The sequence below is a fragment of the Myripristis murdjan genome, chromosome 8 (genome assembly GCF_902150065.1).
Source record: "Myripristis murdjan chromosome 8, fMyrMur1.1, whole genome shotgun sequence".
Classification (NCBI taxonomy): domain Eukaryota; kingdom Metazoa; phylum Chordata; class Actinopteri; order Holocentriformes; family Holocentridae; genus Myripristis; species Myripristis murdjan.
The window spans coordinates 31,936,030-31,962,861 of record NC_043987.1 but is presented as its reverse complement, the minus strand read 5'-3'; the positions used below and the strand labels follow the sequence as shown (position 1 = coordinate 31,962,861).

General features: G+C 44.9%; 1 protein-coding gene across 1 annotated transcript in view; it reads right to left on the bottom strand.

Annotated features, from left to right (window-relative positions):
• Window positions 1-11,344: 11,344 nt before the first annotated feature.
• The window catches only part of stx1b (syntaxin 1B), a 100,124-nt gene continuing 84,636 nt past the window's right edge, over window positions 11,345-26,832 (bottom strand). Inside the window, exons 5-10 of the mRNA XM_030058170.1 lie at window positions 23,593-23,666; window positions 22,039-22,147; window positions 17,364-17,437; window positions 15,144-15,281; window positions 14,910-15,020; window positions 11,345-13,057 (exon numbers count right to left, since the gene is read on the bottom strand). Of these exons, the coding sequence (XP_029914030.1) occupies window positions 12,977-13,057; window positions 14,910-15,020; window positions 15,144-15,281; window positions 17,364-17,437; window positions 22,039-22,147; window positions 23,593-23,666 (587 nt within the window). The 3' untranslated portion in view covers window positions 11,345-12,976. The remainder of the gene's footprint in view (window positions 13,058-14,909; window positions 15,021-15,143; window positions 15,282-17,363; window positions 17,438-22,038; window positions 22,148-23,592; window positions 23,667-26,832) is intronic.

Sequence of the window (26,832 nt, the reverse complement as noted above, 5' to 3'; positions counted from 1 at the left end):
TCAGAGAGTATTGCTTTAAAATACTTCATCCTTTAACTTAAACATGAATTATTAGACAATCTAAAAGTAAGACAAATCTTACCTCAGACTTTGCGTTATATGATCGCCTCCAAAAGAGAAATTCCTTTTTTTTTTCTTTTTTTTTCTTACAAGAAACGGTACATCAATTCAAGGCATTCCAATGTGAATGGGACATAGCCTACAAGGCAAAATAAATCCAATTTCTTTTAAAAACAATTACTTTTTTTTTTTTCAAATACAATTTCTATTTAAATTCCTTTAAAAAAAATGTAGGCTTTTAAATAATTGTAGGATTTCCATCCCGCATCATTAGACCCCACCAGCGGAATTATGTATTGATCTGAATAGTTTATGGTGTTGTATATGGTATCATTGTTAGCCTTGACCATCAAAACATGAGAGTAGACATCACTACTTTTAATTTATCATGTTTGGTTCAAGAGATATGAGGCAAAACACATAATTCAGTTATGGCGGAAGGCAAAATGGCCACCATGGCTGTCAAGAGGCATTCACTGATGTTGTCAATGGTATCATTGCAATCGTTGCCCATCAAAACATAGGTGTAGACGTCATCCTTTCTGTGCTATGATGTTTTGTTCAGGAGATATTTTGCAAAATATATAATTTGGCTATGGCGGAAATTAAAATGGCTGCCGTGGCTGTTATCAGGGGTTTTTGCGATGGCTAACGTTTTTTATTGAAAGAGCAATATCCATTGAGTAATTGTGCAAATTTTGGCGCTTGTATCCACATTTGAACAATTTCAATGAAAAATGCAGTTACCTGCCAAACTATACTACAAATAATAGTGATACCTTTCTTTATATGGTGCTTTTCAACACAAGATGCAAAGTGCAGGACATTAATACCCAGCCTGAATATTTTGTGAATGTAAATGTAGTCAGTGAGTTATTTTTTCATTCACTCCTGACTGTGATACTTATGATGGTCTAGACAGGAGGGTCAGCAAGGCTCATCTGATTAAATTTATGGCAAAATTTCTTTTTTTTCCAGTTGGTAGCAAAAGTAGAAAGTGTCTTAACATCAGCACCCTGCTCTCTTACCTCTTTGTCACTGAGCTTAAAGGAAAACTCCAACATTTTGGGCAAAATAGCCTTTTTTCCCCAACATACTCAGACTGAGATGAGGAGCTCGATACCGCTTTCACCTCCGTTGGGTAGCATTTTGTGTTAGCTTAGCATAAAGACTTGAAGTCTATGGGAGTCATTAGCCTGGCTCAGCCAAAGTGAAATGAACTTCTCCTGAAAACAATCTTTTTCTTTTTTCTTTTTTTTAAATTCCAAGATGACACACTGTGTAAATAAGACAGCTTTAGAGTTGCTGTGAGGTGTAGGCTAATGACTCCCATAGACTTCAGGTGTTTGTGCTAAGCTAACAGGAAATGCTACCCTCAGGAACTGAACCAGTGGACGTCCAGAGGTGGAAATGGTGTTCAACATCTGGTCTCAGTCTGGGGAAGTCGGGAAAAGGGGATTTCGCCCAAAACTTTGGACTATTCCGACAGTTAGCTCGAGAAACGTTGCTCTTTAGTGCCACCAGTGGAGGTTTCCGTCAAACAACGAGATTATTTGTGCCTCCAAAGCAGCTTCGCCTCCGTCGGAAATGTGCGTGGAAATAAAAGACAGAGAGAAATCCAAAGAGACACAAGCAATAAAGCTCCCACCAAGCGACAGAGTACACTGAACAATCCTTTTCTTTATTCATTTTTTGTTATCATTTCAATATGTCTGTCGGGGTTGTTTTTTTTTTCTTTTTTTTTAAAGTTTTTATTTTAAATTAAAATTTGACACACTTATAAAAGACAGCATCTGCATAGAGTTGTCATCTTAAAGATCCATGAAGAGAGAGAGGAGGAGGAGGAGGAAGGGGAGAGAGAGAGAGAGATAGAGAGAGAGAGGGAGAGAGAGATAGAGAGACAGAAAGAGAGCGAGAGAGGGAGGGTAGCGGGGGGGTCAGGGCGAGGTCGGGGGGGTAAAAGGGTAAGGGGGGGGAATACTGGCACGTCACATGAACTAAACAGAACAGCCAACAGCAGTACGAGAGAGGAGGAGGTGGGGGCTGGAGGGGAGGGAGGGAGGCCAGGGGAGGCCAGGGGAGGGGGGGGTGGTCGGGATGGGGGGCGGGGGGGCGGGGAGGGGGACAGATCGCTTTTACATTACGCTACGCACACATACACACACACAAAAAAAACGGGGACACAAGTTGCATTTCCGGTCAAAGTTGCGTTGAAGCAGCGACTGCCCTGTCCTCTTTTTGTTTTGGATTTTTTTTTTTTTTGGGAATATGACATTTTTCTTCCTCTTCCTCTTCCTCCCTGCCTCTGTCTCCCTCGTCTGCCGGTTCCCCCCACAGAAACTCAACAGAACGCAGCAGGATGAAGGGCGCAGGTTCCCGGGGGAGGTCTGGAGGCCTCGGTGCCTCTGTGTGGGTTAGAAAGCCCTTGTTTCTCTGTATTGCACACGTTGTTCCTGCAGGCCTGCGTCAGGCTGCAGACTGGGCCCTTGGTGGCGACTTTAGGGCCCCAGCTCTCAAACCCGTCTCAGGACCAAAGCTCCGTCTGGACCGCATTCAGCGTCTTCTGATTGTTAACGCACAGACCTGAGCTCCTCAAGACTCCCAGCAGAGAAAAAAAACACAAGAACTTTGATTATTTCTCCTCCAGATAATCACAAATAGGTCAGATGTGTGCGTTACAAAGACGTATTTTTTTGTTTGAATGCAACCCTTCGAGTGTCTTTCTCCGCCGGTTTTGTGCCGGGGAACAAAGAGGAGCTTTGTGCCAAGACGCCTTTGAGAAACTGAATCCAGACCTCCTTCTGGAACCGAGTCGGGACTTGGAGACGGGAGAGGGACTCGTGGCAGAGGGACTCGGCCGCTGCACCGACACAGAAACACGAGATCTGGTCTTACACCGTCAAATCGATCCGATCGCACGTGCGTTTGCTGTTTGAGCAGAGGGAAATCAGGCGGCGGTGGATCAGATCTCGAATGTGCAGGGTCAAAAAAACCAAACCTCGTGCGCCTGCGTCTTTGCACCGGCTGATTGATATGATGCATGGCTTCGGTTTTTGGGAGAAAAGCCCGTTTCAGAGAGACAGATCAATGGTACAACTGTCTTGCATTTCATTTCAATGGACAAAGACTCGTGGCTGAGATACTGAGGGGAATCTGGGGGCTCCATGGAAACGGATCAAACCGCTCGGGACATTGAACAGCTGACTAATCTGAGGTCTTGTGTCCTGGATCTGGCTGCTAACTAGCGGGGCGATTCGTTTCTAAACTCTGGGGAAAGCAGACGATAAAGAGAAAGAGAGAGAGCAAAAGTTGGGTTTGCGGTGTAGCTAACTAGATCTGGTCGAGAGACATTCAGACAGACAGAGAGAGAGAGTTTGGAAACCGTGGGCGCTAACCGGGTTTCCACAGTAATCAGCGGGTCATGGCCTTGAATCCCCTGGAGGCGGGGTCAATTTCCTAATATGGAGGGAAGCACTTTCATTGGAGGAGCCGGTGGGCGGAGCCTCCAGAACTGGGATGATGGACGGGGGGGTGTGGCTTGGGCTGCGTTTACGCCGCCTGCGCAAAACAGGTCTGTTCAATTTCCACCTGTTCGCATCGGAAATCCGACCTGAACCGCACAAACTCTGAGGAAAAAAAAAAGGTACAACATCGCACCTCTAAGGGACTGCACTATGTAGATAAAAGGTGAAGCTGTAGCGGCAAAAAAATACAATATCATACCCCTTTTTTTTTTTTTAGGAGTGAGAGCAGGTGCAGAAAGGTCTGATTTGAGCGAGGCGGCGTGAACGCGGCGGCTGAGCTGAACATGGAGGACGAGGACGCTGGAAGCCGTGTGTCTCTCTCTGTGCTGCCGTCTGTCGTCCACGCCGACCGAGGAAAACACACCGGACCGACCGGGGGGGGTGAACGGGATTAACGGGGGGGGGGGAAGTGAAAGTAGCAGAGGACGCAAAAAAGGACAGAGATCGAACTACATGTCAACTTTGACGGGAATAGATATCTCAGTAGATTTATACATAGACATGCAAGTCATTTTTTCTCTCTTTGAAGTTATTTACAATAATTACATAACACAAAGAATCCAGTTTCAGTTTGACAAAATTGCGAGCATTCAATATTCAATATTACTACTATTATTTATGATAACATAACTCCTTTTTGTATTTCTTTAAATCATTGCTATTATAGAATCATAACCTCCCTTTTTTAAAGTTTTTAACGTTTGATCACTTTGTGTGAAGCCGTTCCTTCTCCCTCTGGGTTTTTGCAAATGTTTTACTGCATTTTTATTTGTTGTTTATAGTAATAATAATAATAATAATAACAATAACAATAACAATAATAATGATAATAACAATGTATTTGTTATTTAAGTGTGTTAACGCTTTCCTACTTTATGGCGGAGACCATGTGGGTGTGGTCTATCTTTGTGGCCCCTCCCCCTAACTCCTCCCACCCCTCCCACTAGGGAAAATAAACACTGTTACAAACCAAATACTGTCTGAGGATGGAGAGAGCAGAAAGACAGACGGACGGAGCAGAAAACAAATCAGTACAGTGATCAGAAACAACAGTTAATATCGAGCCGCGGCTGCAGATCGAAGCCACGACAAAAAACAAACGGTCAGTTTGTCGTCGTCCAGAGCCGGGCACTGAACAGGTTTTGGTTTGTGAAATTACTTCAGGAAGACAAAAATCATCGCAGAGAAGAGTTTCATCGTCCGACAACAAACAGAAAAAAGGGATTAACGTTTTCTGGCTTGGATCCTGGCGGTGTCTGCGGAGCTGAGGAGGAGAAACGTGGAAGACAGACACCGTCCGTGGACGCGTTTTTTAAACTTCCTGTTGATTTGTTCTAGAAAGTCAATTTGTGGAAACGACTACAAAGCACATTGTCCCAAAACACCGCTTATGTGTCGAAAACTGACCCAAACACAAAAGACGAGTCATTTTTCAAAACGTGTGTGTACTGAGACAATACGCTGAGTCATTTCACCACACAGGCTAATGGCTAACGGCTAACGGCTAGCAGTAGGTCGATCTTTGGAGCGTTGGTGTCGTACTCGAACTCTCTCCCGATGATTTTTTCCTGCTTTCCGTACCCCGCTCTGACAAAAACTGTACACAGCCGATAGAAGCAGTAATGGCTACAAAGCCACATACATACAGGAATAGAAATACAGTATGTTGGTGTAATATTTATATATATATTGTTGCCTATATATGTGACTTCAGTTGACAAGGCCGCAGTCTTTCCTCACACAGAAAAAATGTTTCCTGTAGGCTTATAGGAGCTCGCTAGCTAGCTAGCACTGAGTTGCGTAAAGCGTCGATGATCATCACCATGACGACGGTACGAAAGACGGACAGCCGGCGAGTTAGCTCGGACACAGCGCTTCGTCTCCTCGCCTTCGTCATCCTGATGATCACCGTAATCGGACAGAACCCAGCGCTGACGCCTCAGGGTTTGGAGAAGAGAGAGGAGGAGGCTTTGGTTCGCTGGATTTGACCCAGAAAAGCAGAGCAGGCGAGGGGGTTTTGTGGCGGACTAGCTAGCAAAGCCGGAAACCTACTGGGAAGCATTGATGCTGTAGCATGGACATTGAGACTGGTGAACAAGCTGTACAGAAAATAATGACATCAAAATAATAATAATAATAATAATAATAATAATAGTAATAATATTAACAATAATAGTAAAGCACCACCGTTGTCTCCGTATTTGACTCAAGTGGAAGAGGAGCGTACACAGACTAATATCTTCAAGGATGATTATGCGTCATAAATTTCCACTAATCAGACCACGAACTAAGACTAACACCTAGAGATGGGCAGAGGGGGGAGGTGGGGGGGAGGGAGGGGGCGGGGGTGAGATATCTATTTAGCGGGTTTGTCAGGTTGATTGGCGGATTGACAGACCAACATGCAGTGAACTGAGGGCTGGTGGGTGGGGGGGCGGGGCTTCTTCTTCTTTTTTTTTTTTTTTTGCCTCAATAGTAGAATAGTTACGGTAGCGCTTTGTACGTTCTTGTTTTCTTCCGTTTGTGACGAACGTCTCCGTGTAAACTCGACTCGCGTTGTGCTCTTTGATATTCACGGCGTTTTGAGAACACATGAAGGGGGGGGGGTCGAAAAACACTTTGGTTTGCACTTCGATAAATATAATAATAATAATAGTAATAATAATAATAATGATAATAATAATTACAGTGATAATAGTTTCCATAAACATCTCGTCCGTTCGGTCGCTTCTCCAAAAATGCGAAAGAAAACAATCAAATAAATAACGAACAGCGAAAACTCGTTTAAACGGTTGCAACCCGTGGACCTGCGATCTCACGCGTCTAAACACACTCATGCTGCTCACACACACACACACATTCAGGCTTTTATGCACCAATCTTGTACCACTGAGGTGGGGGTGGGGGTGGGGGGTGGGAGGGGGCATGCTGCACACACATAAATGACGTCGGGGGGGTGGAGGGTGGGGGGTGGTGGGGTGTATTTTTTGGGTGGTGGTCGGTTTTTGGGGTTTAGCTCACAACTTGCAGTTTTCATCGTTAGGAGACTAATAATCATAACACACTCGGTTTATTCCTTCACAAAGAGCACAGCACACTGGAACCACACAAGCAAACAAGCAAAGTGATTAATAGTTTATTGGGACGAAGGTCTGGATTTTGATGTCGAGGGGGGGGGGGGGGGGGGTCGGGGGGTTGCAGTTTACCGCACGCTTTGACACAACAACCGAGAGAAAAACAAAATAAAAGCGCGCAAGAGATGAACTCCAGGAACAAGAGAACAAGCTGACTGATGTTGGAAGGTTTTTTTGGGAGGGGGGGGGGGTTTGGACGGATGAAGGGGGACGGGGGGTGGAGGAGGGGGGTTGCAGGTCGGCATTAAAGTGCACAACATGGACGGAGGAGGTGGAGGGGGTGGGGGGTCGGGCGTAGAAAGAAACATCACCATGCAAACTCCACGAAGCTCAAAGTTTTGCATGCCTTTTTATTATTATTATTACACACAACGTTAAGGGGGCGGGGCCTGCCGGGCATGTGAGGGGGAGGGGGGCGGGGTTTTGGGGGCGGGGCTGTGGGCAGGCGCCCGATCCTCGCGGTCGTCGTTCCTTTACAACCAAACAACTACAACACAAACAGGAAGAGGAAGAGGAAGAGGAAGAGGAGGAGGGAGGAGACGCACTGTGGACGCTTCAGTCTTACAGTCTGAGTTTGGCTGAGAACAAAAAAAAAAAGGAATTTCAGGAACAGATCAGGTTGTTTCATTTATTTATTTTTAAGATCAGGTTATTAATTATTATTATTATTATTATTATTATTTTGGATGCGTTGTGTTTTCCTGAAAAGCGCTGAGTCGACTCTTTAGCTTCTCATTGGCGTTAACAAAACTGAGACTGTAAGACTGACGAGATGACTCATCACCACGGGCATTTTCACGCACTGTTACACTTAAAACACACACACACACACACACACACACACACACATTACACTGACAGAAGTCATGCTGGCCGGTGCTGGGACGCCTCAGTGGGGCCCGATCATCATTTATCTTTTTGGGGAGGGGCGGGGCTCTGTCTATCCCACGGCAACCACCACCACCAAACCCTCTGGTTACCTTGACGATACTATCACCTTGACAACCGTCAGCCTGGCAGCAGGTGGCCGAATGAAACGCTCTCACGGGAGAATGTGGCTGACTGACGGGAGGAGTGGCGGGGAAATGTCGCAGATTTTATTTTTTACGTTTCGATCAAAAAAAAAAAAAAAGAATCCTGTGATCCGATGGAAAAAGACTGAAGGAAGCATCGGGTTTGTGTGCGTTTTTTAACCAAATGAAGTCGATATTTAATTTTCGTTGAAAAGAGAAACCCAGCGAGCAGCTTCAGAGAGAAAGAGGGGTGGACGTGCGGCGCTGTGATGTCACACGCCGGACTGAACGGAGCGTTGTGATTGGCCGATGTGAAATGTAGCGATTTTTGAAGCAGCCAATAGGCGAGTCGGCTCGGCGTCTCCGGGGTTGGCAGTTTCAAACCTGCGACTCGACTGTAACCGACCATATCTCCGCTTTTCTACGAATAGATATCATCCACCCAAAGACACCTGGGAAATGTAGTCCAGAAAAGCTGATCGCTGACGTTTAACCCTCTGTGGCTCCGATCGGATCCTCTTCACCCGCTCTGAGCACGAGGAAAACCGCCTGCGAAGGGGATTCATCTCCACGTGGGCGCCATCGGATCGAAGCCGCGAGGGATTAAAGGTGCGGACGGCGCTCCCGTGTGGCTGCAGCCGCGCACGAGACGACGCAAACGGACAGAAAATAAGCGATAAATCATCCTAAACCTACCGACGACGATCCGGCCGGACAAAACTCTGGCGGGGCTAAACTTTGGTTTCAGTCTGAACACACACACGTTCGTTTTGGTTTCGGGAAGTCAAAGGCTAAAACTCAGCCGTCGTGGCCCTTTTTCAAACGGTATGTACAACATCGAGCCGTTAGCCGGCGCGGCACGGCGGCTAACGGGACGCGGTGCCAGACGGCGCGGCGGCTAACAGGCGAGCTAAAAAACCTTCAAATCAAATGAAATCGATCACGAATTTATTGCTCTGACCAAGAGAGTTCAGCGTGAGGCTCGGGTCGAAGTAGTGTGTGTGTGTGTGTGGGCAAGGTGCAGAGAAAACACAGCTTTCTCACACACACACACACACAAACCAAGTGGCCCCAAAATGTCACAATGCCTCAGCTCACATCCCTCACACTTACACTTTCTATTCCCTCTCTCTCTCTCTCTCTCTCTCACACACACACACACACACACACACACACACACTCATTGTTCTAGGTGAGATGGTGCCTGGTTAGTCAATACTGATCATTTCCTCTTGTTGCCACGGCGGCCATTTTTAACCTGCATCACGTTTCAGGCGGGAAACAAACATCTGAACTTTTTCCCTTCTTAAAAATCTGTAAGAAAAAAAAATAAATAAATCTGAACAGTCTTGTGGGATGTAGTTTGCATTTTAAAGTATTTGTCCCACTAGAGCTGCCAGAATCTCAGGAAAGTAGTAATTGCTAACTGCTAGTAAATTAGCTAATCTAATCTGCTAAATCGCTCCATTCTGCTAAATTTTTTTGGATCTGTGAGGTCTGCATTTATTCATGTGTTGATGTGAAACTCTCTTCATGTGATACCAGTTTAAAAACGGCTGCCTTCAGAGTTTGGGGGCTAAAATCACCACCAGCCGGCCCGCGTTTTCATATCGGAGTTATGATGCACGTCAAAAATCTCAGTGTCAACAAGTCATTTAGCCTCGTATTCACTCTTAGAATTGTTTTAAAAAAAAAAAAAAAACAGGCGCAAAAATCAGCCAGCGGGACGAGATAATCCCACGTGTTCCCAACGTTCATCAACTCGTTTCCAGAATTTCCTCAGAAAAAAAACTGAAGCAAGTGAAACTGCATCAGGAACATGTGGGATTATCTCATCCAGCTGGAGGATTTTATAGATTTTAACGCTGAGTAAGAGACTAAACGAGCGGCCGCACTGCAAAAACTCCAAATCTTACCAAGAATATTTGTCTTATTTCAAGTCAAAATGTCTCATTACACTTAAAATACAATAATAAGACATGATCACCTCAGAAGTAACTTGTTTTTAGGCAATTATCACTTGTTTCAAGCAAATTTTCACTTGAAACAAGTGAAAATTGTCTAAAAACAAGTTGTTTCTGAGGTGATCATGTCTTATTTTAAGTTAATAAGATATTTTGACTAGAAATAAGACATTTTGACTTGAAATAAGACAGATATTCTTGGTAAGATTTTGAGTTTTTGAGGCTTGGATTGTCGTTGTAGTTTGTGCAGTGTGACGGTGTGTGTCGGGTGTGTGTCGGTGCAGTGTGTGGGTTAGGGTTAGGCCTCAACAGAGACAGGAAGTCCGTCTGTATCATAGAGCCTGAAGACGCCCAAATATGGACGTTCCTTCCTTTTTAACCCCCTGTGATGTGCAGCCAGTCTCCTACTGCATTACCTACACTGTAAAAAAAAAAAAAAAAAAAGCTGCGTCCTTTTCAGCACAGCCACACGTCTCTAACACACACACACACACGCTGGAGGAAAACATGGCGTGACGAGCAGATATTGCACTGAAAGGTAACACACGTGTTCAGTATGTCGTCCCAGCCTGGACCAGGGTTGGCTCACCCACAGGACTACTCAGATTACTTCTTCTTTTTTTTAATTTTTTTTTTTTTTTACTTTTCTTCATGGTAACATAGCAACTTCACCTGTTACGTTTCCATTATTGCAGTTCATTTTGAGTCAAAGTCGGCGTGTTGCTGCTTGCATTTTTCTGTCATGTCTTCATTAGTGCAAATTAAAAAATTAAAGTGGCATAAAGCATATTGATAAAGGGCTACCTCAACAAAAATGAATTAAAGTACAACATAATAAATTAGATTTTTTTTTCCCCAGCACAGCGTGGACATGTGGACGATGTGTTGAAAAGGACGCGTCACGTCTCCCAGGAGCAAAAACACAAAGCGGCTTCTACGTGATCTAACACACACCAACGAGCCCAGCTACCTCTACTGTCAGCATGCACAGCAACAGATACATGTGTGTGTGTGTGTGTGTGTGTGTGTGTGTGTGTGTGTGTGTGTGTTCCACCTTCTAATGAAGACAAACCCACCAATAGGAAAGGAAAGCAGCACACCCTGCCGTGCTGTCCAGCTCAGGCGTTTCGACGGTGTGTATTAACTATCACAATCTGAACACACACACACACACACACACAGAGGGGGGTTGGGTGTGGGGGTGGGGGTGAAGAGGCAAAAAGCATCAAAGCACACACACACTAAACAGGAATAACTTCTACTTGATGACGGCAGGCCGATACGTCACAGGACCCGTCACGCGCGCACGACAAAAAAAACCACAGCAGCACCACGGAACAACGAACAAACATTCCCCGAAAAAACCAAACAAAAGGACGACATCACGGCGACGCTCAGGGCGGGGCGAGCGGGGCGGGGCGACACGCGGGGCGAGCCGGGGCGGGGCGAGCCGGGGCGGGGCGAGCCGGTGTCTCTCGGGTTTCTCGACGCGTCTCGTTGTTTGTTAGTCAGCTGCTTATTTAAAGTTTCTCATTACTTTTTAATGTGTTCTCTTCATTTTTATGGAATCTGCCGGAAGAAGAGTCGTGGCGGCGCCTGACCCGGGTCGGCGTGACGAGCGACAGACCAATCGGATTCTGACGTGAAATCCACGCTCCTCATTGGCTGTGCTGGACGGGAGGGGCGGGACGAGTCGTCTCCCTGGCGTCTGAGCTGCATAGTTTGACCGTCCGTCTCTCCCCGCCTTCCACCTGTCAGTCAAACGTCAGGCTGTCTGCTGCCGGCCAATCGGATTCAACCCAGAGAGCCCCTCCCTCCCCCTGCTCTTTGGTTGGACGGACGGTAACAAGAAGGGGAGGCTGTTGTCATGGAAACCTGCCACTGTAATGACACGCCCCCACAGAGGTTTCCCAGCCAATCACGGGGGCTTCGAAACAGCTCCGTGTGTGTGTGTGTGTGCGTGTATGTGTGTGTGTGTGTGTGTGTGTGTGTGTGTGCTCTGTCCTCATTGGTCAGGCGTTTCGGGGGATGTAAGATAACGCCCCCCCAGATGTGAGCTGTAATCTGGCTGGTTGTGGCAGGTTGGGCTGGCTGGACGAAGCTAATCTGACAGGCTGACTAAAGGTGAATGGCAGGAGTGATCGACCAATGAGAGGAGGCCTGAGGGGGGCGTGGCTGAGCCAACGGTGAGGCCGGTCCCTCCCTCCCTGCAGCGAGGGGGGAAAAAGTTGGTTCTACTTAGCTAACTGTACAGCGTTGTGCACGGAGCCGGAGACCGCTCGCTCGTCCTGTCGGAGTGCCTCCGGAACGCTGCGGTCCCGGGACGCCCCGCCGCGGCGTTCCGGAAACCCCCAAGCCCTGAACCCCGCGGCGCTCTGGAACCTTTTTTTTTTTCTAGAACTGCAGACTCTTGAAACTCGAGCCGGAGAAAGGGCACCGGTCTTTCCCTTGTTGGGAACACCCGGCAGGGGAAAGACGTGTTCTGGGACTCGCGTTTAGGGAACGTTCTAGAACGCGCCCACGTTGGCGAATTTCTGGGTTGGCGAACGCTCTCGCCGCGAGCGCCTCGCCGTTCTGCGAGGGCGCTTTGGAAACGTTCTAGAGAAGGTGTTTGGGTTCCAGAGCGCCCCGGTTCCAAAAGGGAAAAGAGCCAAAAACAAACGAAAGAAAGAGAAAGAGAAGTGGCTGTAGAATGCTCGCCCTGGAGAACTCACACCCAGCAGCGGTCACCATCACTGTCCTCGGAGACTCCCGAAAAAAATGAAAGAAACCGCTAAAAAATAACTGATAAGAGGCGAAACAAACAAACAAACAAACAAACAAACAAGTAAATGTTTAAATCTTATAGGTCATAATTTCTTTACAGGTAGCTAACCCATGTGTTGCTTCATATGTTCAATACATTTACATGTACATCTGTCATAAATAGTAGGCTTATTCGTACCCTCTTTTTCGTATACGTTATGTATTTAAGTCAGCTATAATGTGATGGCATTTTTATCGTTGTGTTTTTTTTTTGTCTTTGTTTTTTTGAACCCCACCCAACCCCTTGGTATGTCGTTTTTCCTCTTAGCTGTGATTGGTTTGTTATCTCTTCCTAGCTGATTGGTTTTCTCTCTTGCATTTTTGTTTCATGGTTTTGTGTTGTAGTTGTTGTTGTTGTTGTTGTTGTAGTTGGTTGTTTTTTTGTTGGTTTTTTTTTCTCTCTCTGCTGGCTGTCGGTCGGACGGTCGGTCGGGATCGGCGGCAGTCATCACGGCGGCGGCGGGCGGCGGGGGGTTCTAGAAGCCCAGCGTGCCGCCGATGCTCGACGCCAGTACGACGCCGAGGATGACGCAGCAGATGATGATCATGATCTTCTTCTGCAGGACGACAGAGGAAGAGGAAGAGGAAGAGGAAGAGAGGAGAGGAAGAGGAAGGGCGTCAGACTCATTTTACAGTCACATTCACAAACCTGGACGCCTCCATCGTCTGAACAATTCAATATGATGTTCATTTTATTATTTCACATAACAGACCGTTTCACATATTTTATACTTCATTCTTTTAGGGGAGGGTATTGATAAGAAATTATCGATATCAATGCCATTATCGATTCTTCTTATCGATACAATTCTTTATCAATTCTTTATCAATTCTAAGTACGTTATTATGTCCCTGGGAAAGACAGGGGGTGGTGAGGTGGGTGTCCCGTACAGTAACCCACACAAAACCATACTAACCCTAAACCATTAAACAACCGTCATCCTCACATAATCACAGATGACCAGCAGAGCTGCCAACACTCCCGTTGTTCCCAGGTTTCTCCCGTATTTTAGACTCTTCTCCTGCCGCCCCAACTTTGTTTGTTAACAGTAATGAGAAGCGCACAATAACAAAGGTTTTATTTTGAAAGCTCAGACCGGAAGCCGCTGCAGCTCCGTTAGTTTAACAGAAGCTGAAACACACGGCGAAATGTTTTTAACTGTAAATCAAAGTGCACGTTTTCCAGCCTGCGTCAGACAACGCCGAGTTTACTGACTCATTCTTAAAAACCTGGATGAGTTGTAAATCTTAACCCGCTCAGAGGCACTAACATCCCCTCACATCTTCTGCTGCTGAGTGATTTTGTCGTAGCTGATCCTGCCTTCATGAGCGGAGCTGGCTCAAACACTCGGCCCTGTGGATGTTTAACTCCGTGTTTGCTGTCTAAGGTGTTTCAGCTTATTAGACATATTTCCTCCTTTACATGTTATTTCTGCCCTGCGAAAATGTCAGGCTGCAAAACTTCTGTCTTTTTTGGTAAATTGCAGCCAAACTTTCGACCGCTTTCTTGTCCTTGGCAGTTCTGGTTGAGGAGGTCCTTTGTTAAATTTGCAGGACGCGGGAATATGAGGAATCATTAAAGGAACTGATAACGTGTCGACACGAATGGTTCCGATGGATTCAGTCATTTTGGACCGGTTCCACATGGGAAACGGTTCTCGATTCCCAACCCTACATTCTTTTTGGTTGGTCATAAATGTAAGTTGTGATGTTTCGGTGCGACGGCAGGTGGAGCAAAAGCCTTTCTAACAGCTCGGCAGCGCCTCGGCTCTATTTTTTCAACACATTTATTTTGACAGCTGATCGTATCGTCCCCGGTGTCTGGAGGCGGGACAGGAGAGCGAACTGGACCGCCAGCGTCAGGAGGAAATGTGAAAACCGATGGATGACGACTTTGATAATCGACTAAATGCTCGAGTCGTATATCAGGTAAAAATGCCAAACAACGTCTGAGTGCAGCTTCGCGAAGATGTGAAGATTTCATATTCAGTTCATGTCTTTATCTAAAGTGATACTTTGAGTTTTTGTGGCTCAGACTGAGGAAGAGATCTGAAGACGTCACTTTGCACTTTGATCACTTCCCATGAGACTTTACATTATTTTTGACACTTTTATAGACTGAACAATTAACCGATTAATTAAAAAAAATAATAATAATTTCACGCAGCAAAATCAGTTAAACAAAACTGATGGAAATGTACCAGGTAAAGACATTAGAGCCAGGAAGAAAATGTGTTTTTTTTTTCCTTGTTTTTTTTTTTTTTTTGACAGCTTAACAAAAAAAGTCAGCTGTGATCTTGCAGTTCAGAAAAAGGAAAGGACGTCAGGTCAAAGAATCATTTCTAAGCTTTGAGACTTGACTGTGTGTGTGTGTGTGTGTGTGTGTGTGTGTGCGCGTGTGTGTGTTACCTTGCGGGCCTGGCTCTGGTATTTGACGGCTTTCTTGGTGTCGGATACGGCTCGCTCCACGTAGTCGACAGAGTGCTCCACGTTGTACTCAATTCTGTCAATCATCTCTCCCTGGTGAAAAGATCACACAGCGTCCGGTCACTCTCGCACTCACACACACACACACTCACACACTCACTCACACACACATGCTCTAAACGCTTCACCACAGAGGCGGGGTGTGTGTGTGTGTACCTGGCTCTCGACCAGCATGGCCATGTCGACGAACATGTCGTGCAGCTCGCGGATGCTGTTTTCCAGCTTGATGATCTCGGTGTGCCGGGTCTCGATCTCGTTCAGGGCCTGTTTGGTCATCTGAGAGTCCATCTTGATCTGTGGAGGGGACGGGGGGTGCGGGGCGGGGGGGGTTCAGGGTTTAACGTGCATTGCTGTGCGGGTGACCCATGTCTTATTGCCATTAAAAAAAAAACAAGGAAAATTCACCTGCACCTGTTCGTTTGCTGCATGTATTCATGTGAGTGTGTTCGCTATGCAATAAATTAGCCTTCTGAGCATTTTTCTTAAAATTTGGCTTTAATTAATACAAGCAGTTTCTTCACAATGCGAGTTTCCTTGCAGAGAATAATGCTACTCTAACTGTCTTTGATGTCCAGGCCTTTATTTTGAAGCAGCGTTAACCCGGAAGCTCTGTCTCGTCCTGCCGAGCGGACGGAGACCAAAGGAATATACAGTAACTAAAAAAAAAAAAAGTGAATAATGTTATGTTTACTTTGATTTCCAGAATACATAGTCCTTAGACTGGGTTTCCTAAATCTATATAGTTTTAATAAGAAGGAATTTCAGTCATTTTATATTTACTTGTAGTTAAAATCCAAGGATTAAAAAATAAATAAATAAATAAAATACTTTCAGATTTTTCCCAAATCCGAATCTGAATTATTTCGCCCCAAAACAAATATAAATACAGATATCTCTCTGTTATCTCTCCATTTACTTCCATAGTAAAGCAGCTTTAACACGTTTAGTGCATAAATAAATTCAAACCAAGCAGATTATGACAATATGAAAAAAAAAACAGTAAGTCCTGATTTTTTTTTTTTTCCATATAACTACATTTTTTTGTGAAAGAGCTGTCAGGTCGTTGCTTCCTGGCGTAAGGTTACCAAGTGATACCTTCCGGATCTACTTTCCAGTTCAAATGGGGAAGTGACAAGAAAGGAGCTGTTACATTTGAAAAAAAGAGAAAGGAAGAATAGAACAATAAAAAAAAAAACTATGAAATGAATAATAAAAAAAAGGGCTACTTGTTTGTTATACCTTCATAATCCTCATTGTTTGTGTTTGTTTATGTGCTAAAAGTGTTATTTGCAGCGTGGAAATTAAAAAAAAAATAACGTGAAAAAAAAAAACAGAAAATAAATAATTTAATAAATAAAAAATAATTAAAATAATACAGTATCAGGTTTTGTTGTTTTTTTCATACTGGCATAATTCAGATAAAAAACAAACAAACAAACAAAAAACAGCCTAAACAGAATAAGCAGGAAAGCAAATCAAGTATTAATCATAGCATTATTGATCATTTATCTGCTGTGATCTGCTGAGAAAATTTTAATTTGGATTTTAATCGTGTTGACCGTGACTGACGTTGGTGCAGTCCGGTCTAATCCCACTTTTCAGATTTATTTTGTTAATCCACAGCGTTCCCACAGCTGGATCACACTCCCACTGGGATTTCCAGGATTTTCCATATCCTGTGGAAACAGCAGAAGCAGCAGCACAGAGGTGCACCCTCTCTGCATTTAGTCATGACCTTTGACCTTTACCGGGGTTCCCACAGTTCAGGGAATTTCTGGAAATTTTGTGTAATTTTGAGAAGAATATTCCAGAGTCCTGAGAGGGAATCTCATCAAATCTTTGATACAAGTCAAAGAAAATCCTGGAAATCTGTCAGCTCAAAAAATAAATTAAAAAATCTGTTTATTCACTGAGTGTTAGTGCTCAGATTATCTTCACTTCCCCTGCAGAATAAAACAGAATAAAAAAAAAAACAAACAAAAAATAAAAACGTGTTACCTGTGGCGTCTCAGGTGTCCCGTGCTGGTACCTGACCTACCTGAGCAGGCGCACACTGACAGACTAACACCACGCGTTCTCATCCGGCCAGAGTGGCAGTGGCACCGTAAAAAAGTGAGCTTTTATTTTGAAGGAGTGGACGATTATCTTTGTGCTGCGGCATCCCTCCTTCAAAATAAAAGCTCGACGGCACCGAGGCCAAGGTGAGAGGCTCCCCGTCCGCCATGCAGAACCGTGACACAGGCCGTGTTCACTTGATGTGTCAGCGCACCTCGTGGCCATTTTGCGTCCCCGGTTGCCATGGAGATGGCGAGGGAGGCAAAATGGCGGCGGTTAAAGCGACCCAGAGGCAGAGCAGGGCTCAGGTGCGGTGCTTACATCATCGGTGAAGATGGCCAGCTTGCCACTCTCCAACATGTCCTCTAGTTCCTCGTTGGTGGTGGTTCTCCCAGCTGCAGAGCGCGCGCACACGCACACACACGCACACACACACACACACACACACACACACATAGAGGAGAAGATGAGCAGAGACAGGGAGGGAGATTGATTAGAGTTGTGTGTTTTTTTTAATGGTGCATCTGCTGCACTTAATGGCTCTAATATCAGTGTGTGAGTGAGTGTGTGTGTGTGTGTGTGTGTGTGTGTGTGTGTGTGTGTGTGTGTGTGTGTGTGTGAGTGTGTGTGAGTGAGTGTGTGTGTGTGAGTGAGTGTGTGTGCATAAAAAGAGCCATAAACTCAAACGGGTGCAGGATCCGTCTGAAAGGCGGAGCGTTTCATCTCTTAAACGGCTCATCAGACTTAAACACTCTCTGTGGTTTTGGCCGCCGCCTCCTGCGCTCTGATTGGCCGAAGCCGAGCGAGCGTCCACCCGTCGGAGCACCAACCACAGATTTATCATTCACTGAAAAGCACAGTTTGGTTTTTTGGAGACGGCATCCTCCAGCTTTTCAAACCTGGAGGCGTTTGTGCTGCGACGTTTCGCCTAAACCGAAATATTAAGGAGCAAATTTATTTATTTATTTATTATTTTATGTGTTTAACCCTTTATCGGGCAAGTGGCTATTTTTGGTAATTTCAAAAGTTTTACACATCACGTCCATCCCCTGTCTCAGTTAGTTCGCTCTACATCCCAGGTCACATGATTGTGGCATCTGACCAATCTCACTGGCTTTGATTTTCTATAGGAAAATGAAATTTTTTGAAAATTTTTATAAAAGTAATAAAGTCATGTCATGTTCACTAATAACAGTCTAGGGTTGTTTTTTTTTTTTTTTTTTTTTTTTTTGCATGCCCTATAAAGGGTTTACCAGCTGGATGCTCTACATGACTGAGATTGGGATTATGAGGTCGTGGAACTGAGGGCTGCACTGCCAAGCCAGATTAACAAGGTGAGCTCGCGAAGGGTTTCATCGCCATGGTAACGTACGCCACAGACATCACCTGCTCCGGACCAGGTGACGTTTGGAGTTTGATCTTAAACACAGATTACAGCGGCTCCATCCTAATCTGAACGACGTTTGTGTGTTTGGTTCTTATTTTGCTGCCACGTTCCTCTGAAGCTGCATCCTGATAAAACGCCGGTTCAAAGTGAAAGTATCACACACACACGGGCCTGACGTTATACAGATTAAAGTGATTTCTCTCCGTGTGCGCTTCCTTGCAGGACGGTGTGATGATGAATTATATAACCTGGAAGATAATTTACAAATTTTCACAATCTGCAGTTTTCTGCCAGCGCTTTTTGCAGTGACAGTCTGTTTGTCCTCCTCGTAGATCTCCATGACGACAGTCTGCTCCTCCTGAGTGAAGCGGGCCGGCACGCGATTGGTCCGTTTGGTGCAGAAGAAGAGTCACATGACCAAACGCCTCCTTTACTGTGAAGAAGCACAGAGCTCAGAGAGGAGAGCCGGGCTGCACAAAGAGACCTGAGAACCACCAGCCTGACGCCACGTGGCTCTTATCGAGGAGGAGGAGGAGGAGGAGGAAGAGGAGGAGGAGGAGGTGAAGAAGAAGTTGAATGACCAGATTCATGAAGAAGTCGAGGTTTTGCCCAAATTTTGCCGTTTTAGTTGAGTTACTGTGCAACATTTTAACAGAAAACCCCCTTTTTCCCTCTTTCCATACACATTTGGATACCTGTGTGTGTGTGTGTGTGTGTGTGTGTGTGTGTTCACTACACGTATAACTGAGAGAACACAGAGAAAATACAAAAAGCCACAAGTGTTCTTCATTTTTACCATCAGTGTGTAGTTGCTGCTTTGTGTTGCTTATTCAAATGATGGTGTGTGTGTGTGTGTGTGTGTGTGTGTGTGTGTGTGTGTTGATGAGTTTTTAAGAGGCTTTTGCAAGATTTGTTTGCCTTTGCATGAGCTGTATGATGTTTTTGTGTGAGGTTTTGTGGTTTAGAGTTTTGCAAAAGCAGTTTCCAAGATCGAGCGATCAGAAAAAACTGTGTGTGTGTGTGTGTGTGTGTGTGTGTGTGTGTGTGTGCGCATAAATGCTGGCATGACTGAGGGAGAAGCATTTGAACGAGATGTACCATATATCTTCGTGTGTGTGTGTGTGTGATGCCAGTAAAAGAAATATAGAATGTGTGTGTGTGTGTGTGTGTGTGTGTGTGTGTATGTGTGTGTGTGTGTGTGTTGCCAGTAAAAGAAATATAGAATGTGTGTGTGTGAATTGCGTCTGTCTCTCTGAAGGTCAGCGCCGAGGAAATAGCTGCACTACCTCTGCAGTCTGTGTGTGTGTGTGTGTGTGTGTGTGTGTGTGTGTGTGTGTGTGTGTGCTCACTGGTTATCTGTCTGCATCAGCTTAATTTGGGCCTGTATCTGTCTGCGTGTGTATTCATCTAAACCATTTGTGTGTGTTTGTCTTGTGCCTGTTAGTCTAATCTGTGGCTGCATCTGTGTGTGTGTGTGTGTGTGTGTGTGTGTGTGTGTGTGTGTGTGTCTTAACTCTGATGGTTATCAGCAGTGTGTCTGACTTCGTTCTTTGCAAACCGACCAATGACTCCATCAACAAAAAAAAAAAAAAAAAAAAAAGGTCTGGAATCAGTTTTTAAATGTTTCACCTGACAGCCAATCAGCATCCAGAGTTTGCTGTGACATCACCAAAGCCAGGAATACATTAGTTTAGTTTATTTTTTATTGTTTTGGTGCTGTTCAGTTCTAACTGGGTCCCACCGGGCTGACGGTTTACCAGCACTTTATTAAAGGAACAGTTCACCCAAAATATACAGCAGTCTGTGTGTGTGTGTGTGTGTGTGTGTGTGTGTGTGTGTGTGTGTGTGTGTGTGTGTATGTGTGTGTGTGGTCTGGTGAGCTACTAAACTTCTTTTTAAACTGTTGTGGCAGTCTGGTGTAAATTCAACGCCCTGCATTTTTTTTTTTTTTTTTTTTTTGAAACACGAATGATGCAAGATGTCCACCCACAGCGGCGTCATGTGACCGGCGTCATGTGACCGGCGCCTCGACGTCTCGATGCTCACCAACTTTGAAAAAGGGCGACAGGTATTTCAGTATGTTTTTTTTTTTTTTGGTTTTCATTCATTTCTGCCGAGTCGTAACTCTGAAAAGATATTTTGGTTTTTGTTAAAAATAGAATAGAATAGAAATAGAAAAACAGAATTATACTCAAAGTGTTGAGATTAAAATATAACGCTGAAAGAGTCAGCAAAAACATACCGGAACGTTATTTAAAACATTATTTAAAAAAATAAATAAATACAATGTACAACAAAAAATTAAATTAAAATTTAATTTACAAAATTAAATTACAAATTTAATCAAATAAAAATATTAAACCACCCCCGCAAAAACACAAAAATGATCACAAAATTGAAAATGATCAAAAAAAACAAAAACAAAAACAAATAAGTAAATAATAAAATAAATAATAAAAATAAAATAATAATAAATAAAATAATGATATTGAAATAAATAAATACATAAATAAATTACACAGAAACTATAAATTATATTTTTTAAATATACAAATATATTAAGCTTGTTAAAATCCAAATGAGCTCCTCTGTGGCACCGCCTGTGTTTCTATTGGCTGCTTTACAACAGCTTCAAATGTGGTTCAGCAAATCAGAGGCGAGCGAAATCAGACGCCATTCTGCTTCGACGTGACTTTATCAGATCAAATGAGACGTGATCGTCGCTGTTAGGAAGCTGAGCGGCTGCAGGACGGAGTGAAAAAAAAAAAAAAAAAAAAAAAACAGCTGATAAAGATGTGTCACACCAACACCCAGTGACACTCTGATGAAGGCGGAAGTCAAACGTCGAAACATGTCAGGTAAATAAATAAACCTTAAATGTCTGAAAAAAAGAAAATACATAGAAGATCTAAGTAAGAGAAGACATAATGAACTCAATCAAACGACAAATAAAGTAAAGCAAATAGAGACAAAACAAACTTTTTCACCAGAAACATCCAATCTTATGAAAATCTACAACTTTACAACTTCACAGGTACTTGTTGTGTTTTTTACCTTCTTGACTCTGCATGTGACTCATTGTTAAAATACTGTATATTTCTTTTAAATTTGCACATTGACCTACCTCTATGCACATTTTATACACCCATGCACACGGTTTTTTCTGTTTTTTTTTTTTGTTGCACATTGCTTTTTGCACACTGGGTTGTACTTAGATCTTATTCTGTTGTACTTAGATCTTATTCTTTATTTTTTTTAATCTTTTTTTTATTGATTTATTTAATCTGTAATCTGTGGACACTGCTGAAAAACTGCGAATTTCCTGCGGGATGAATAAAGTATCTATCTATCTATCTATCTATCTATCTATCTATCTATCTATCTATCTATCTATCTCTATCTAAAAGTAGCTAAAGACTAAAGTCATGTGTTAAACAGGAGAAATCACTACTTTACAGTTGTGACAGTCATCAGCAGCAGATCGTCTGCTGTGACCGGGCCAGACCTCCCCGCCCTCTCCTGCCCGACCCGAGAGCTGGAGTTTGTTTGTTGTTTGTTTGTTTGTTTGTTTGTTGTTTGTTGCTGGCTGTTTGTCAGCGGTTTACTCACTGATCTCCAGCTGTCTCTGGATGCGGTCCTTGCAGCGGTCGCGGTACTTGGACTGCGTGGTGTTGTACTCAGTCATCACCTCCACGAACTTACGTGACAGCGTCGAGTGCTGCAGGGAGAGAGAGAGAGAGAGAGAGAGAGAGAGAGGGAGAGAGTTTGTAGTAAATCACTCCACCATATTCTCTCCATCCTGTTCATTAAAGTGCTGCATTTTTACTCTGTATTTAGGTTTATTTAGGTCATGAAGGATGTTGCTATGATGACATCAGTCTCATATTATTTATTATTTACCAATGATTTTTAGCTGAATGTGGATTTTTTTTCCTGAGCGTTTATTTTTCTGGAAATATGCCAGTTAAATATAAATGTCAGAGTATCAACACGTCGCAGTGGCTTGAAATCTCAGGAAAGTCCAAGTTTCCAAACTCAAACGTGCAAAACAGTGACGACAAAAAGACAGAAATCGAACGATGCTTGACCCAGAGGACGACACACCGAGGCACCGGCCTCAGCACACACACACACACACACACACACACAGCTCTCACTTTAAACATCGAACTGAGGATTAAACTGCAATTTGCTGAAATATTAGAGGCAAAATAAAATAAAAGATTCAAAGGCAATGAAACAGACGGGCAGCACAGACCTGCCAATCAAATTTAGTTCATTTCATTCAAGAGCACGGTGTACACACACACACACACACACACACACTGTTGTGATGGACACCAGTGTGTGTGTGTGTGTGTGTGTGTGCCGTAACACATTTGCATCCTGAGTCGTTTACTTCCTGGATTAATGCGAATGTTCTTGGACATAAATAAATTATTCAAAGGTGGCTGCCTGTGTTGTGCATGTGTGCAGTTTGTGTGTTATCTAACACACACACACACACACACACAGGCTGCTCTCAGTCCTGCTGGCAGGCTGTGTGTGTGCGTCAGGCCGGTGCTGATGCAGCAGAGCGAGCAGCGCTGCAGTTCTCCTGTCGGCCACCAGGAGGCAGCGGGGAGCAGACGGCCGAGGAGGCGGCAGCCAATGACAGAGCAGAATACTTCAGGGTCAAATCAAACATGGCTGCAAAGAGAAGCAGTGCTGTGTGTGTGTGTGTGTGTGTGTGTGTGTGTGTGTGTGTGTGTGTGTGTCAGTGTGCAGACTCTGTGTGTGTGTGTGTGTGTGTGTGTGTGTGTGTGTGTGTCTTTTTCCTCCATGCAGAAGAAAAACAGGTTCAGGTTTTCATCCAGTTTCCTGTCAGATTCAGTCACAAAGTGCAGAGACTGGCAGAGACAAGATGAAAATCATGAAGAATTAAATTGGAGTTAATCTGCTAATCTGGATTAAAAAGTGATTAGAAAGCCTTGAAAAAGAAGAAGCTGTGGCTCTCTTCACAAAAAAAGAACTAAAAAAATAATAAAGAAGAAGCTAGAATAAGGCTTTTTACTGCTACATACACTCGGTTTCACTGGTGTGTGTGTGTGTATGTGTGTGTGTGTGTGTGTGTGTGTGTGTGTGTGTGTGTGTGTGTTCCGCCCCGGTGGCTGTGTGTCTCACCTGTGTCTTGCGGATCCTGAGGTCCGCTGATGATCTGTTGAGACCCTCCTCCTGCTCGATGCTCTGCTCGATTGCTGCAGGAACGCACACACACACACGTACACACACACACACACACACACACACACACACACACACACACACAGAGAGACAGTAAGCATTTACACTCATAAGACGGCCGCCCCGTACATTTTCCCCTGAACGAGTTTACAGCGGTCATGTTTACAATAATCAAACCGAGGAGGAAACGTCTCAGTTCATCTGTTTACATGATTTCCTGCGACGCCTGAACGCCACATGACACTTCTGAATTTGGCTCGAACATGTCAGCTCAATCCGGTGCTGTGAGGGCTCAAGCAGCACATTTTACTGCAGATGATGTCAGCTAATCCCAATCAGCCGCATCACCGTCAACACGTCTGTTAATTAAAGTGATTTCTGACCACTAGAGGGCGCTGAGAGCGCTCCTGCTTCACAGTGAATCACTTGTGCAAAACTTGAAAGAAACGGGGAAAATGTGTTTTTTTTGTTTGTTTGTTTTTTTTGCGATGGAGCTGACTGACGTGTGTCTCACAAGGCTCCTGTTGGATTATGTGGATTATTTTGTCTCCGATGTGAAAACGTGGTGAAGCTGCAGACGTCCAGCCACCAGCTGACGCTGCTTTGAATGACCTTCCTCTGTGGCCGCTGATCTGAGATTTCAGTGTTTCTCTGCAGAACGTGACGTTTCAGAGACGCTTTGGATGAAGCTGAAGGGAAGAGGAGGAAGAGGAGGAAGAGGAGGAGGAAGAGGAGGAGCTTATCCAGGCCGATGCAGACCTGCAGAAACATCAAACCAGCAAACGAGACTGCAAAGTGTCATTTTACAGTAAAAAAAAGTGCATGTAAAATGATTTAATGAAGCTTTACCACCAGAGCCAGAGCTGTTTGTGCTGTTGTTTTGTTTTTCAATGAGTGATTAATAAATAAAATGAATAATATTTTATTTGTCAGACGTGAGAAAATGTCTTCCGCTCGCTGTGCTTCAGGACGTTCGGCAGCAGAAACCACATCAGGATCGTCACATCAGGATCCGCCCAGAAACTCAACAGCCGGCGTGAAGCGGAGGCCCACGTGGAGTTTACCGAGTTTCACTTCTGTGGATTTATCTTGGAAGGCGAGTGGCGTCTCCATGGGAACCAAAAAAAAAAAAAAAAAAATGCCAAAAATCAAGTGAACGTGTCCCCGTGTGTGACACTGATGCTGCTGGCCACGGAGGAAAAGAAATCCTGCGGCGACCCGTTTTCCTTCGACACTGATGAGGCGTCACAGAGGCCAGAAGCCGAGCTGTCAGACGTCTCCGACATGGGAACGGGTCGCTTTGGGGTTCAGGGTTTGGGGTTCAGGGTTTGGGGTTCAGGGTTTGGGGTTCAGGGTTTGGGGTTTAGGGGTTTGGGGTTTAGGGTTTAGGGGTTTGGGGTTTAGGGGTTTAGGGGTTTGGGGTTTGGGGTTTGGGGTTTAGGGGTTCAGGGTTTGGGGTTTAGGGGTTTGGGGTTTAGGGTTTAGGGGTTTGGGGTTTAGGGGTTTAGGGGTTCGGGGTTCGGGGTTCGGGGTTCAGGGTTTGGGGTTTAGGGTTTGGTCTCCGCGGCTCAGAAACCTGGACTTCAGAGTCTGAGCCGAGTTTGATGCGACAGTTTTGGCAAAAACTCATGACTGAAGCTCCGTTTTCCTGATTCAGTGAAGAATCACATGAAGTCACAGCACCGAGCTCACAAAATACACTCTCTCTCCCTCTCTCTCTCTCTCTCTCTCTCTCTCTCTCTCTCTCTCTCTCTCTCTCCTGTCCACCTTCAAATGCACTGGAGTGTAATTGAGCAGAAAGTAAAGGCAGAGAGAGAGAGAGAGAGAGAGAGGTGGATTGAAAGAGAGAAACAGAAACTGACTCCCTTTTTTCTTTCCCTCCCTCCTTTCTCGTTCTCCCCCTCCTTCTCTCTTTCACTTTCTCTGTCTGCCTTTTTCTCCTTGTCATCCCTGCCCTCTTCTTCCCTCTTTATCGCCTCCGTCTGTCCCTCCTTCACTGTCTCTTCTTTTTCTCCCGTCCTTCCCTCTCTCTTTGACTTTACCCTCCTCCTCCTCCTCCTTTCTTTTTTTCCCCTCCCTGCCTGGCTCGCTGTCCCTTCTCCTCCCACCGCTCTCTCTCTTTCTTTACATCCCTTTCTTTTTCTCTTCACGCCGACCTTCTCTTTCTCTTTCTCCCTCCGTCTTTCTTGCTTCTCGTTCCCTCTCCATCCTTTCTTCCCTTCTTCTATCTCTTCTTGTCTCCTCCTCTTTCTCTCTCTTTCCCCCCTCCCTCCTTCAGCTTTCACTCTTTCCCCCCTGTTCCTCCCTCTTTCTCTCCCTCTCTCCTCTCTTCAAGTTTTCTGATCTCCCGTCTGCAACCACCTCCCTCCTCCCTCCTCCTCTTTTCCTCCCCTTGCTCTCCTCTCCCATCCTCTTTAATTCCCCTTCTTCTTCTCCTTCTTCTTCTTCCTCCTCCTCTCCTCCGCCAAATCCTCATCGTCAGCTCTGAGCCGGAGAAATGCATCATCATTGAGCCGGGGAGCCGCAGCTTTAATACTTCATTATTCAGCTGGGAGACGCAGTTTAATAACGCCGCGTGGAGGACGGGGATATTCTTGTCGGCGGCCGCCTACGGTGCAAATATCTCCTCCATCCGCATGAAACACAGACAGACAGCAGGCCGGGGGGGGGGGGAGGAGGCGAGGCGGCGTGGAGGAAAGGAAAAGAAAGGAAACGAGGAGGGAACCAAGGAGAGAGAGAGTTTTTTGTGATATTTTAATTTTTGTAGCGAACGCGGAAAAAAACACGGAAAAACGGCTCGACCTCACTTCCTTTTGTTTGTTCTCTGATGAATCAGGATGCCGGAGAAAACTCCAAATTTTGACCGAACCCGGGCGAGGGAGGCGAGTTTCCCTCCTGGATTTGTCGGCGTTGCGTGTGTCGACTTATTTTCCGTGTTTCTGTTGTTTTCATTTGTTTCCCCGCAGCTGAACATCAGGAAGGCGACAGAAGAGTCGTTTCTCATCCTCCGCTTCCTGTTTCGGAGGATTTGAGGAATGATGTGTTTTTACATTCATGTCCAGAATCAGGACTGACACCAGGGCTGCCGCAGCGCCACCAACAGGACAAAAAGCACCCAAGCTTCAAGCGGCGATGCTTCAGACACAAAACATTGCAAAAAAGTAAAAAAAAAAAAAAACA